At 45.8% G+C, this 15,087-nt stretch overlaps 1 protein-coding gene across 1 annotated transcript; it reads right to left on the reverse strand.

Annotated features, from left to right (window-relative positions):
- Positions 1-14: 14 nt before the first annotated feature.
- rnf217 (ring finger protein 217) lies at positions 15-13,985 on the reverse strand. Its single transcript, XM_017408987.3, has 7 exons — positions 12,928-13,985; positions 8,277-8,498; positions 7,076-7,240; positions 6,102-6,199; positions 5,919-6,022; positions 4,750-4,821; positions 15-3,217 (listed from the first exon to the last, which is right to left on the reverse strand). Exons 1-7 carry the CDS (start codon positions 13,900-13,902, stop codon positions 3,132-3,134), a joined length of 1,722 nt encoding a protein of 573 aa, XP_017264476.1. The 5' UTR covers positions 13,903-13,985; the 3' UTR covers positions 15-3,131.
- Positions 13,986-15,087: the final 1,102 nt, after the last annotated feature.

Here is a 15,087-nt window from a genome sequence, read left to right on the forward strand (position 1 = left end):
CAGTTTTCTCCCCGATTTTTGGTTTAGTTCGCTGATTGTTTTTTTTTTTAATGTCTTACAAACACAAAAGAAAAAGATGAAGGGTGAGCTGCGATCTTTATCCCCCCCATTTTTGATCTGTGAAAAAAAAAGTCCCTGTACCACAAATTGGTAATCTGATCTATAGCTGCTGTGAAGGCACCATTTATGCCAGTATCACTGGGACTGGAACAGAAACAACCAGGAGAAGAAAAATAATCTACTTCCCAGCTGACAAGTACCCTACACAACGCAACCGGATTTATTTGCATTTACAGTAAAGTAAAGAAAGGAAAAAGATGTTGTTTTTGTGTAAATTGCAATTTCAGACTCGGGGAATAAAACATGCAAGGAAGTAATCTGCTTGTCACCTTCATATTTCATGTCACTTTCTTTTCAAGTGTGTTTCCTGTCAGCAGGTTAATAATCAGTCAGATAACAATGCCAGTGGTGGAAAAGTCCACATTCAGGGCAACCGTTTTTGAAAAAAAAAAAGGAGGAAATACTTGTTCGTGACGTTGCATAAAACCCTGAAAAATGATTTAAGCCCAAATCTTCATCCTTCATATCAGTAAAAGGTAGCCGTTAATCGTGACGGTGCAGTAACGTCAAATGGGTTGAGTCAGGCCTTTTCACTGACCCACATCGTTTCCCAGAAGTGACTGACTGAACGTCTTCCCCCCCATCCCCCTTCTTCAAACCCCTGACCCCTCTGCAACGTTCACATCCCAGCTGAGTCAGGCGGACAGACACAGTCAAGAGTTGGCAACGCAAGCGCATTTTTTTTTTTCTGTTTTGATCTCTCGCTTCCTGGAATCCAGCACGGTTGCTAGGGAGCGGCTGGCAGACGTACCAGGAAGCGCTTCGGATCCGCGGCGCTTTTCTTTGGCACGGCTCACCGACGAGGAGCTCTGGGTGCAGCGGACACAAAGCTGACTCCCTGAGAGAGAGGGAGAGGGGAGGAAGGGAGGGAGGGTTCAGACCGAGGGCCGGGACCCTGGCAGACGTCAGCACGGAGGAGGATGCTTTCTGGGTTTCACTGTCCTGCGATGACGCTAAATTTCTGTCATGCAGAAACATAAATCCTATTGTTTGTCTTATTAATCCTTCGGTGAGGCTTCGGTGACACAGTGCTCCGAACTCTCCGTCTTCGCCTCCCATCACTTTGTCAGCCCGTTTATTTTCGCCTGACCCTGCATCATCTTCTCTGTGACAAATAACCCTGCTTAGCCACGCCTCTTTGGTTTGCTGCTGAACTGTAAATCATCAGGGAGGGAGCGCTACGACAACAACAACACACACACAAAAAAAAAGCAGATTATGTCACAGATCGGTGCGATCGACACACAAAATATTCAGCGACTCTTTTTAAATATCTAAAGGCCAGGGAGTTGTCGCTCATTCCCTCGCTTCCACCTCGCCGCTGAGGTCGGAATCCGGTGAAAAACATCCACGAGCAGCAGCGACGTTGCAGAACGAGAGTAAACGCAGGAAGGAACGAAGGGTTATGTGACAATCAGCTGACCTTTAAAGCGTTTCAAAAATCCCTGCTGCGAAAGTGCTCCTCCTCCTGTGTCGCTTTTGGCTATTTTAACAACAGCAGCCTCCAAACTCAGAAAGAAAACGAGCCTTTCTGCATTAATTCTTTAAAAAAAAGTATGAAATCTGACCACCTTGTAATTTACAGCCACATATCCAGTGCACTGCAAACTAATGAAGCTATAAAGAAAAAGCTGCACGTCAATAATAAAAAAATAAGTAACATTGTAACATTTCCACTTATTCTCTGCGCCTTTGAACAGTTTTTCCACCATTTAATCGTTTCATAACTCTGGTCTGGAGTTTGCCTTTTACACGGACTCTGCAGAATGTGAGAGTAACGGCAACCAAAACGGCGCCAGAAGCAAAAAAAAAAAAGAACGGGAAAGTACGGGATTAGGTGCGTGTCCTAACACAGTTAGCGTTTTGTTTTTGGCACAGCTGTTTTTTTTTGTTTGTTTTTTTGATGACACAATAATCAGGCAGAACATAAGGAACGTGTGCGAGCACAGCAAGAACGAGACAACACGGAGGTAGACGGGGGGGTCAGGGGGGGACACCGGAGACGAACTGAGGCAGAATCAAAACAAAAAAACAAGAGGAGGTTTTTTTTTGTTTTTGTTTCTGAGGGGTCTGCATGTTCAGACTCTGTGCTGTGTATGTGTGTGTGTGTGTGTTTTGTCTTTGAAACCACGTCTCAAGACTCGGCACACGCCCAGTTTTCAAAGCTCCTGGCAGGAATTGGATATCCAGGTTAGTCTCGAGCATTAGCCTGCCTTTATATGTGATTTTTCTCCGGTGCGGGTTCTCAGGTTTCACTGGAAAAATTCACAACCTTCAACGAGATTTGAGCCTCTGTTCGGTGACAGGCGGACCAAAACCGACGCGCAGATGTCCCCCTGCACTCGTGTTTCCGTCGTGGCTCGTTGCCAGCACGAAGAGTATTTGCAAAAAGGGAAAAAAAAACAACTATTCCCTCAAATGTCTCATTTTGGCACCTTCCTAAGTTTGATTATCGACCACTCTAAAAGCTTCCTGCCTCAGCACTTTCTCCGGAGAGGACCGAAATGCTGACGCTATCCGAAAAGCTAACAAAACTACGTGTTGTTGTTTGGATTCATTCTCCTGTCTGTAAATCTGAGACAAAGGGGTGAAATAAAAACAAAATAAAACAGTCTATGGCAAGTGTTGGCTAGTAGGAGAGTGTGCTTTACCTGACAGGTGACATTTAGACAGCTCGGAAACTCTGGCGAGCTTCGTTCGAGACAGCTGTTGATTCCGTTTTCCTAACTTAACAAGACAGGGTTTCGTTTTGCCCCGTTTCAACGTCCAGCGTCCCGATTAAAGCGTTCCCATGCAGTATAAATAAACTACATCTGATGATGTGCGACGACAAAAGGCCTCACTCTGTGTTTACGCGTTCCCTCGCTTGTTAAAAAGGATCCCAGCGTCCGTTGGCTGACGTTTGTTTTTAAAGAGTCTTCTCGTGTCTCGGGCCGGCCTGTCCGTCTCTGAGGAGACGCGGCTTTCGTCCGTTTGAGCCGAGTAAGCAGGGGTTCGAAGGTTAGAGGAGGTCAGATCCACCGTCCCGAGCCTCGGGTGTGCTGCTGCTGCTTCTTCCTCCTCTTACACACGTAGTAGATTGGAAAAGCAAATAAACCTGCAGGGAGGCAGAAGAGGATTACACAGATTATTACCTGTTTGATTAGCAAAGAATATGCTGAGGATGACTCTCAGCTACTACCACGTCAGATTTTAACTCAATATCTGTAAAACCGACTAAGTTACAACCATTTCTGGAATGGCTTTGGTGGCCATGTTGAATTGGACGGACTCCAAATGTTAATCAGTTGCAGATGTACATCCAGTGGTTATTTTCTGAAAGTCTGAGCAAAATCTGTCCTCTGGTTCATGAGATATTTTGCTAACAGACAGACAGGGTCGACTCACAATAGTTCAGAAGACATGCTGAGGAGTTCAGCTACTAACACACCCGATTTTAGCCAAATATCTAAAAATTTACTGAACTGCAGCTGCTTTTGTGTTTGCTAACATCCGGGTTCATGAAATATTTTGCTGACACTACAGACACAGACAAAAAACAGCAAATAAATATCCATAAAATGCAGCTAAATTTGGTTTGTGTTGCTAACTGTTAGCTGGGCCACTGGGCAACAACAAATCCCACAGGTTTTCCGAACTTGCAACTGGAATGACGTCATTCCCAGACAAGATCTGACTTCTGAGGTAAAATGGAACGCAGCGTAAGCTCATTTTAAGACAGGAACATTTTGAAATATTAAAACCTTTTTATCAATCTGCTTCCAATGACCGGGGTGCTTTTTTCTGTACAACACCGGCAGACCCCAAAGGAAGCTGACCAGCACATTACGCTAACTTCATAATAACAGCGCCGTGTTTTCCAGATAGAATGGAGAGGCTCTATTTAACTCTATTTAATTGGTTAACTAGGAAATGTTACTTTTAGGAAGAAAATATACCCTCTGAACTGCATTCGTAGCGAACCTTAAATAAATTGCAGCACAGGTAAGAATGTGGACTGAAAAGAAACCAAAATGTCTGCTTCTTAAATCAACATAGTTTCTAAAAAAAAATAAATCTCAGCCAGTAAACTCTATATGTAATCTGCAAATACATATTCTCAGGCGATCATTAGGATAGGGATTTTATGTGAGTTTTCCACATCACAGCTCAAAGCAAGCAGATCTGGCACATGAAAAATTAATTGAGCTGAGAGACGGAAAGAGTCAGCTGCACAACACTAATTCGATTAAAGTAAATGTGAATCTTCCATCACATCATATTAGTGTTTAGAAGATCATCCGTGGGATTTACAAACACAGAAAAGAGATTAACGCTAATTACGGTTTGGCTGAAGCACCGATAACTCCCAGCGCAGGCTGAAAAAACGAGTCTCCAGCTGGATGAAGACGATGTGACAGTCAGTGATCCGGTGGCTGGATCCCTGCCTCTTTTTTTTTTTTTAAACAAGAATAGTTTGCTTCTCTTTGACATAAAACGTAAAAATAGCCGTTACTGAAACTGTAGTGGAGTGCAGCCGCTGTGCAAAGAAAATCTGTGACTCAGATAAGGCATTTAGCGGCTACACGTGGACGGCCTTCGTCTGAGTGTGTGTCCACGTGTGTGTCCACGTGTGTGCGTGTGTGTTACCTATCACCAGCGCGAGAGCTCCGAGCACTACCACCAGCACCAGGACCACCGGAGTTATCAGCATCTTCGAGGCTGCGAGGAGTAAAGAAAGACAGGAGCTCAGTGCAACTCATTAAATGCAAAATCAACCAGAGCTGGAAATGAGCGAAACGCCGTAATGGGCAAATGGCCTCTTGTTAGGGGACAAATTAGCTCCCGGTTCTGATATAACCAACTCTGGCGAGTCGAGAGGAACAGATATGTCAGGAGTTCAGCTTCCTGGAACCTTACGGCCTTACAGATCTGATAACTGAATGAATAATTATAATTAAGACGAAGCTGTCCTCGGCGGGGCTCCGGTCCAGTTCATCTGGGTCAGAAAGGTTCGCCGTACACTGACGAAACAACGCGTTTCACGCATTTTGCTTGTGAATTTAACAGAAATTCATCTGGATATCTGAAGCTATGGTGAGACGTGCTGCACCGCAGTGATTTCACCCAAGAACGACTGAAGATAAATGATGCTTTAGAACCAAAAACTCAGACTGTAATATGACAAGAAGAGGAAGAAGATTTAGGACTGCTCTGTTCAGAGAAATGGGCAAAAACTCCTCGAAGTTAAGGTGCAGGACTGACGAGAAGTTGTGAAAACTGTTGCACTTATTGCTGCACAAGGACATCACATCGGATACTAAAACGCAAAGATTTACAAATTAACACCTTCATTAAACACAAAGAACTACATTTTTGTAAAGGGTTTTTTTAATCTCACTGGAGATTTCTGGGTCTTCCTCGGGGTCTCCTTCGAGTGGAACGTGCCAAGAAACAATGCCGACAAGACATCCTAAATAGATCCACCAACAAAACCACCTCAGCCATTTAAGTTTTATCCGAAAGTTTTATGATCAGTGATTATAAAGATTCCTGCTGAACTTGACTACCCTACAGAGGAAGGTCTGGGCTTCCGCTGTTTGGGATCCAAAATGTCCGACTTCAAAATGGCCGCCATAGTCATCACCCATCTTGGAAAGTTTTCCCCCCTCCCATACACTAATGTGCCACAAACAGGAAGTTAATATCACCAACCATTCCCATTTTATTAAGGTGTATCCATATAAATGGCCCACCCTGTATATTAGAGTTAACGCGTCAAAAGAGCGAGTGTTTCAACTACTCCCACACCGACTTACCACAGACAGATCCTCGGACCAACCTTCTAAGGTGAGGCTTGTCAGGGAGGTAACGATACTTGCAGCCGAACACGCTCAGGTTGGACGTGTGGTCTCCAAAAAACCTGGCAAGGGACAAAGAAAGATGAAACCAGAAAGACGCTAAAAAGGCCAAACGGAGGGAGGACAGAGGAGGACTCGGACCTCAGGTGTCGGTAGCGCTCCCCACAGCGGTAGCAGAAGTTGGTGTTGCACTGCGTGCAGGTCATGTGATCGCAGCCCTCTGTGCGCTGAATATGGATCTGAGGACAAAGGGACGAATAAAGAAGGAAAATCTGATTAATAGTTTCTGACAGAGATGGACTGATTTATTACGGTGTGACCAGAATCGAACGACTTTCAATTAAAGCAGCTACTTTACATAAGCAATAGCACACTTTTGGTACAAAAGTTTTTGCTGTTCGACAAGACAAAAACAAAGTTATTCATAATACTTAAGAGTAAGATGACTTAAAAACAGCACAGCGGCTCAGTAATGTGCAGACAGCAGCGTGTGAAATGGAGCTTCACTAGTCGCCGCGGCAGCGAGCAGCCTCCCTTTAAACTGTGTGTTAAGTTAGGCGGACTGATTCCAGCTGAACGCAGCGTGACACCAATTTGTTGGCTTCGCAGTCTGGCACAGTCCTCTCTCCGTGCTTCCAGAGGAGACATTCAGAGACCCAGAGCAACAATGTGACAAACACGGAGAGAAAACGCTTGACGCTGTAGGAAAAACAGCTCCCATATTTTACATCAAGCACGACTTATTTGTTGTCTTTTTTTTTAATCAGCTGGAGATCTGTGACATAAACCCAGGCTTGTTTTATATACTCAGTCTACTATCTGTGGTTTAGTGCAGTAGGGGGTAAAAAAAAAATCGTTATTTTCAATATATGTAGCATCTATGCATCAGTACTCTGCTGTTCAACACGCAGCCGTTCTCCAGCGCTCTCCATCCATCATCCCTCCCCGCCTTCACGCTTCTTAACCTTCGGTGATTCACTTATTTCCACTCCCCCCCGCCTCCATCCATCAACCCGCTTGCCATTTACAGACACCCAGCTACTGATACCGTGACCACATCCAGCGTTCATCTGTTCTAAAGGTAAAAAAGAAAAACAGGGAAGTCAGGATGGCACCTTGCACTGTGGACACTTCTGGGCGTTCCTCTGTCCGTGCTCGATGACGCTCGCCCAGGTCCGAAGCTGCTTGTCCGCCTTCCTGTAGTCGCGGCATTTCAGGCCGTCGTGCCACGGCGCGTGGCATTTGAAGCACCACACAAACTGGCAACTGCTGCACTGGATCTACAGCCGGGAGAAAACGATGCATGTACAATGTTTACCAACAGGCCGAGGAATGGAAACAATAAAGATACTTTTGAAATTAGAGGTAGGATTTGTCAAGTTTAGTCAAAATGACCACCCATTTATGCATTTTCTTCCCCCACCACAGAGAGCTGGTGCCTTTCTCCTCTGATCATTGGGCTAAAAGCAGGATTCATCCCAGACAAATCGCCGGCACAAACCGACACAAAGCCCACACAGGAAGTCCCCAGCCGAGAGTCAAACCTTCTGACAACGATGCTAACGATGCTCCACCGTGCAGCATCAGGACTTACATCGAAATGACCCAAACATACAAATGTATTTGTGGGACCTAGTTTGACCAAAACAGCAGTGAGTAACTCATCGTTTCTGTCAAATTCTGCAGAGTGTCACTGTCGGCCTCAAAGTAAGCTTTTCATAAAGCTGTACAAGAACATTAAAAAATAAATAAATAAAATAACTCTTCATTTCCCAGACAATGCATATAATATAAAATAAACAGTTTAAAACAGATGATCGTAGTCGGCCACTGGCTTACAGATGGTTTTGGAGCCTTAAACTCAACACTCTGGCATCTTTGAATCAAATGTTAATACGAAGCGTTGTACCTGACTGACACCTAGTGAAAAAAAACATCCACCTGTTTGGTGGCAACTTGTCGATCCACCCTAAAAACACAACAGACCTTATAATCTATTATTTATCTTCATTACAAGGTCAGTCTCAAAATTTGGAAACAAAAACATCTTCCTCCTTATTTTTTTTTTGTCTTTTCCGAGTGACCCTAAAACTCTGTTGTAAATCACATTTAAATGCGGAAAAGCCTTTAAGTATGGTAGACTCAAAAAGATTTGGAAGTGATTTTGTAGGAGCACCTGTTCCAGTGAAGGTATCAGGGTTTTTGTGTGTGATTTAAGTTAACTCTTGTCTATTTTTTCTCCTCAAAAACGGCTGTTTTAATGTAAGCAGGCAGAACGCTGCTACGTCACATGCCGGCAGCTGTCCGCGGACTCGCCTTGTACTTGTGCTCGAAGCGGGTGGGGTTGTGCGTCTTCAGGGAGGTGAAGTGGTTGCACTGGGGGCACGGCTTCGTGCTCGCGTCCAGCTGGCTCAGCTCCACGAAGTAGCGGTACTTCGCCGCCTCCTCGCTGGTCAAGTTTGAGACCACCAGTCCCTCCTCCAGGGTGCCGTGACACGTCCAGTTCGGGCAGCCGATGACAGCTTTGCCCACAGTCACCTGAAAAAAGAAACAAAAGGTCGGTTACGACATCTCGAAGCAAGTTTATTTTTGCTCCTTATGGGTCCAAACATGTCAGGTATTTTTCCCCCCTGCAACACGGGCCGTGCGTGTTCCGGCAGCATCGAATCTACATATTGAAAATCTTCACACCGCCGATGGGATCCGGTGAATAATTTACCGCAGGACAGAAGGGAGCGCGAGGCGGATGAGAGGAAGGCCGAAGGATGCGGTGCAGAGAGTGGAAGCTAATGTGCAGCAAAGAACACACACACACACAAATCCGTCTGCAGTGAGAGCAATGCAGTCACTTCCAGCAAGTACACCCTATCCACAATCTGTTCATGAAGTCCACTAGTCCGAATGTCTGATGCTGCAGCTTTAGAGTGCTCTATTACATAACCTGTGTAACATTTCGAATCATTCAGTTTACTCATGCTAATGTGTGTTTTATAATGCACACACACTCAGAATGCTTCACCATCTGGTCCTCCTTTTCCACAGCTCTTTTGTCATTTGTACGCGTGTGCATCTGGAACACGGTCAAGACAAAATAAATAAATAAATAAATCATCGATCTCTGACGATGTCCCGCACGGAGACCAAGAACTTATCAAACAGATGATGAGAAGGCAGCGATAGCGGCGTTATTGTTGTTGCCACAACACCGGCGCGCTGAAGGCCACGGCCTGGTCGGACTGGTCAGACACGTTATCCGTCACTAACGCGCCACGGTGTGCCGTATGCCCGGCGTGCTGACAGACCGGGGGCCCGTTTGAAACCGTGGACACAATGAGAATGGTGAAACATCTCAAACAAAATGTATGAAGCAAATCTGACCGTGGTGATCTAAACTGAAGACCTGAAGTGTTTTCTTTTTAAATACATCTGTATGTGTTTATTAATTCTAGGGCCATATATGTCCAGTATGTTTTTGTCTTTTTAACTTAAAGCTACCCTTATTCTAGTCACTCGGTTCCATCGCTGCCTTCGGATGACCACGTTAGCGCCTGTCTCTTTAAAAACCACTCTGTCTTCTGATTGGCTGGCGCCCAGGAAGCCTTCGCCTGTTATCACCGCTCCTTTCCTTCACTGAATTCATCTGTAAATGGACGGAGCAACAGCTTTTTTTTCGTGTTCTTGCTTAGAAGTGATAGCTCCTCTCATCCACCTGTGCACGTTCAAGCCCGAATCGGATCAGAGACACAAGAGTGGACGACTCCACGATCTGCAATAACAGCGACAATTAAAACGAGCTTCTCCCTCTGCCTCGCACGGCCAACGTTTTCAACCGAAATCTCACACGACCTGTTAGTGCTCAGAGTACGTGATGGAGATAACGCTCTGCTATTACCACACCAAGTCTGACCTCAGTATGTGTAAAAAAAAAGCATGAGCTGTAGCCATTTGTGTTTGCAGAGTCTGATCAGCTGTGGCAGCCATTTTGAACTGTATCGTTCCCACATGTTAATCAGTTACAGGTGGACATCTAATGGTTACTTCCTGAGAGTTTCATCGAAGTCTCTTCAGTCGTCCATGAGATATTTTGCTAACAGACAGACAGTGCAGACTGCCGCGGTTAATGCTGAAGTTTTAAACCAAGATCTTGTGCATCTGTTAGCGCTCAGAGTATGTGTTGGGGATGACTCTCAGCTACTACCTCACAGAATCTGAGCTCTATAGTTGTAAACTTGAAAGAGTTGGAGCCATTTTTGTCTTTGCTAAGCTCATTAGCTGTGGCGACCATCTTGCATCATGCTGACTCCAGTATGTTTAAGTAGGACAACAGCAATTGTTCGACAAACACAAATAAGTTGCAGTCCGTGCCCGGTTGACACCGAACCAGTCCAATCCAGTCTCTTGCCGCCGTTTTGCGAGCACCTACTGACGTGTCGCTCAGGTTAACGCCAAGCCCGTGTGCTAAAAATCAGTTTGTGGTGCAAAGATATAACCCACCTACACATCACCGTTTACACGACCCTTTTATTTTTATTTCCAGTCGGCTTATCAGCGAGTCTGCTCTGCACTTGTGTAATTATTTGAAGCAACACAAACCGCAGACAAGAAGATTCCTCTGGGTGGCTGATAAAACGTTTTTTATCTAAACAGATTAAGGTGGGTTAGTGGGAAAAATTGCAACTATTCCGATGAGCGATTTGAGGAGCGCCATTATAAAAAAAAAAAAAAAAGAGAATGTTGTAAGTAGAAAATTCAAAAAAATGTCTGAATCAACACTTGGACTTGTTTTTTTTTTCGTTTTGTTTTGTTGTAGGGATGTCCCAAGCCTGATACAATCATTCCATCTGCATCACAGCAGCTGACCACACTCCGCTGCCGTTTTACATCAGCTGTGCGTTAATGCACCTGCTGCAAAAATATTCACCGCCTGTAAGTGACTGTCCTAATTCAACCCAGAGAAAAGATAAGTGAGAAGTACAAGTCAGGGGATGGAGACAGAAGGATCTCCAAGGACCCTAAACAACCTCAGGAGTTTTGTGAAATCCATCATCAAGACGTGGAAGGACCATGGGACGTGTGTAAATCTACCAAGAGCAGGCCATCCTCACAAACTGAGTGACCGTGAGGAAGGAGGATATAGTTAAAGAGACCACCAAGACCCCTGGGAGCTCTCTGAAGGAGCTAAAGCTTCAGCAGCCGATGGGACAGACTGTGAATATAACCACTGCAGCCCGGGTTCTTCACCAGAGCGGCACAGAGAAAGACACAGGTGAAGAAAGCTCATATATTGCCTAAAGTATTTGCTCGTCTCCCTTCACACACATATTAACGTGAGGGACATCCCATTCTTAATCCATGGGGTTAATTCTGATGTTGGTCCACCCTTTGCAGCTACAACAGCTTCAGCTCTTCTCAGAAGGTTTTCCACAGGTTCAGGAGTGTTTATGGGAAGTTTTAATCGTCCTTCCAGAAGCTCATCTGCGAGGTCAGACACTGATGTTGGACAGAAGGTCCGTCTCTCAGTCTCTGTTCGTTCAGGTTGAGGTCAGGACTCTGTGCAGGCCGGTCAGGTTCTTCCATCATCCATGTCTCTATGGGCCTCGCTTTAGTGGAGGATAAACCAAACAAGCAATCTGTAGCCCCGCCGTTAACAAAGTCTGTTATTATCTGAACCGCTCTTTGACCTAGATTCACCAAAATATTTATCACAAGATGAGAAAACCTTCAGGTGTTGGCCTATTTTTCAAAATATATTTCATAAAGCCTTGCTTCTTTTTTTTTTAACTTGGGTTGCCAACATTGGGAAACTGAAAGAAACCCTGACCAGACAGGCGGGTGCAGAGGGAGAAGGCACTTCTGCCTCCATAATAATGAGCCGTGAGACTGAGAGGGGCGTCACCAGGGAAAACGCGCCAACATTTACACGACAGACAGAAACAGAGCCACGTTAGAAGAGTTAGACAAATAAAAACCATTTTTCTCCTATTTGCTACTCTTAGATAACGTTTCGCTCTCATTAGTGAGCTTTTTCTTACGTTTTATTTTGAGCTAGCCTTCTAGCTACCATTTTGCTCCTTTAAGCTAGCCTTCTGCTACTTTTAACAAGTTGCTATTTTTAGTTTTTAGTTAGTCATTTGAGTTTAGCTGACATTTTGCAACTTCGGGGTAGCGTTTTGGTCACCGTAGCTCACCTTTTGCTACTTTTAGCTATAGCTAGTCTTTAGCTATTTTCACTTTTTTGCTACTTCTGGCGCCTAGCGACTGTCTTTTTACTTTTAGCTCGTCTTCAGCTGCATTTAGAATTTACCTAGCCCTTTCTTACATTTAGCTTTGGTACTTTAAGGTTTAAGCTAGCATTTCTGCTACATCCAGCTCATGTTTTGCTCCTTTTAGCTTCAGCTTCCTCTGCAGGTTTCAGCTGTCGTTCAGCTCTCAGCATTCAAGCTAAGCAGAAAATGCCATTTTTGTAGTTTTGTTTGGAATCTGCTCTCACTTTGAAAGCAGCTCGAACAACAATCTTCTCAGTGGCTTTGGTTAATCAAAGTACATTTCTGTGTTCGACATCTTTCCCTGCAGGGGAAAAAAAACATGATTCTTTAAATCTGATTAGACCAAAAAAAGAAAATCACTGTTTCATTTTTTTTCACCTATGGACAGATTGACGCCGGCTCGTCAAAACAAGGACCGAAGTGAGTTATTTGTTAACTAGTTTTAAACACAGGACTAGTCCTTATCTGGGGGACAGCTGGCAGCTCTGGGTTTAACACTGAAGAGGCAGAGCAGGGCCTTTCATCCAGATATTTCTTTAAGGGTTTAAAACCTGTGAGGTCAGTTCTTGGTGAAGTTCCCAGAATCTGCCTCAGAGACTGATGCCAAATGTGGCAAAGGAAACTATGATTGTGTTTGAGTGTGTTACTACTGCTTAAACCAGTCTTTATAACACACACACACACACACCCTGCACACCGACCTGGGAACTGACGTAGAGCTTCAAGCAGCCAGCGCACAAGTGCTTCCCGCAGCAGGGCAGGGGTGCGATGAGTTTCTCCTCCAGGCACACCTCACAGCACTCCGCCTCGCTGCCGGAGTCGGCCTGGTCCCCGTGCTGGCGCTGGGAGGCGTCCCCCATCAGGTCCACCAGGTCGTCCAGCGAGTACAGCTCCAGCTCGGGACCCGAACCGGGACTCGCAGTCCGCCCCGTCTCCGAGCCGACCTCCGTCCCGTCGGAGGCGACCGCCGGGTCCGGGGCTTCGGCGTCCGCCCGGCGGGCGTCGTTGGCGACGCAGTAGACGGTGCAGTAGACGTGCTGTTTGGCGCCGGAAGAGCCGCCTGGAGCCGACGGCAGCACGTCGTTGTCCCGCTTGTGACGGCACTCATCTCTAACGGTTCCGTCGTCCACTCCGTGGACGGCCGGAGCCGTCGACTCGCTCGGGGTGGGCTCGTTTTTATCTCCCGGACCTCCCGTTCCCGCGTCCGACTTTCGACACTCGCCGCATTCCGCTCCGCAGCCGTCCCTCGGCTCGTTTTTGCCGCTTTCTATGTCGGTTCCGTGCTCGGGCCCGCTCGGCATCCGACTTTTGGTGCTCAGACGGAGAGAGGGGGACTTCGAATCCCCGAAATTTCTCCTCAGGATCTCGACGGCGCTCGCCCTCCGCCTCGCTCTCCTTCCTCCTCCTCCTCCTCCGCCGCCGTTGCAGTTGTTGTTGTTGTTGCCCTCCGCATCCCTCTCCTCCGCGGAGGTCCTGTCGCCTTCGTCGAGCGAGTTGGATCGGATGACTCCCCGGTTCGAGTCTCCAACTTTACCGTCAGCGAAGGAAGTTTCCGTCGGCAGGTTGCGGGACAATTTCGCCCTCCCTTCTTCGATGTTGCTAATAATAAAGCTCGGCATCCTGAAGGCGTCGGCTATCGGTCCGTCATCTTCCATCCCCGATTTAGCTCTCCCCATTTAGTGAGAGGCTCTGCCCCGGGCGGACCTCCTGCCTGCTCGCCTGTCTCTGCCCCCCAACTCCTACTACCAAAACAAAACAAAGCAGGCAGCTCGCTGCTTCCGGGAGGTGACGTAAGCAGGAAGCGGGGCTGTGATTGGCCGATGAGAAACCTGATGGAGTACACAGAGCCTCAAATACTTTTTTTATGAAATACTCTCAATGATGACTTAGTGTCTCATATTTATGAGGCATTTATTTCATATTTAAAGGATTGTTTCTTTCACCAGAGAGTCAGAAATGGGCCTTTATATTACCATGATGGTAGAAAGAAGAATAAAAACACTGATTATCCCACCAGGCAAACATTTAGATTTGGCTTAGTGAGAATAATGGACTGAAGATAGTGTGGGGTTTTGTTTTTTAATCAGTAGGATAACAACAGGACACGTTTTATTGACAGAGCAGAGACTCGTAATACAGCGTTGCACTAAAGTTTTTAATTGCCCGTGATTTTTATCACCCCTCAACTCTGTCTGTCTGTTAGCAAAATATCTCATGACCCACTGGATGGATTTTCATAAAACTTTTAAATAGTAACCACTGGGTACACCTTTACAACCGATTAACTTTTGGAGCCAACTCAATTCAAGATGGCCACCACAGCTAAGCGATCTTAGCCGATACAAAAAGGGCTACTGAGCTGGAGCTTGCGATGTCACATGAGATTGCTCATAACGTCAGTTTCATGGAACTTCTCAACAAAAGAAGACTTCGGTGTAAAACTCTGACTTGAAAGGAGGAAGGAAATGCGCTTTCCCTTAAGGAGTGCTAGACCTTTAGTCCAAGGTCAGATTTCAGTTGTTTAACAAAAAAAACTATCGTCTGACAGTGGTCTGCTACAGGACTGAGAATGAGCCAGAGTCCGGCGTTGCCAAGGAAGCAAGATGTCAACTTTCTGAGGTCGACCGTGAAGAGTCAACAAAGAAGCTGATGTCATTTCATTTCTGGAAACCTTTCTCTCCTCACAGCGCATTTATTTAAAAAATAAAAATAAAAAATTCCAGTGCAGTCTCCGGTTCCCTGTTAGGGAAAAATCTGCAGTGTTTACATTTCTGACTTGAGACGCTCTTATCAGTATGACCCTGACTGTCCTGAGGTCAGCCCGACTCCTCCTCAACCCCGAGGAGCCGAATATTTTCAAA

Source organism: Kryptolebias marmoratus, linkage group LG19 (genome assembly GCF_001649575.2).
Source record: "Kryptolebias marmoratus isolate JLee-2015 linkage group LG19, ASM164957v2, whole genome shotgun sequence".
In the NCBI taxonomy this organism is placed as follows: domain Eukaryota; kingdom Metazoa; phylum Chordata; class Actinopteri; order Cyprinodontiformes; family Rivulidae; genus Kryptolebias; species Kryptolebias marmoratus.

What these genes read in the sequence shown, in the direction of transcription:
- rnf217 (XM_017408987.3), bottom strand. Translation starts at nt 13,902, where the DNA reads ATGGGGAGAGCTAAATCGGGGATGGAAGATGACGGACCGATAGCCGAC. An exon ending in GAGCGCTACCGACACCTGAG is followed by an intron (nt 6,023 to 6,101) that starts GTCCGAGTCCTC and finishes GTCCCTTGCCAG; the next exon opens with GTTTTTTGGAGACCACACGT. An exon ending in GGTCCGAGGATCTGTCTGTG is followed by an intron (nt 4,822 to 5,918) that starts GTAAGTCGGTGT and finishes TACTCCTCGCAG; the next exon opens with CCTCGAAGATGCTGATAACT.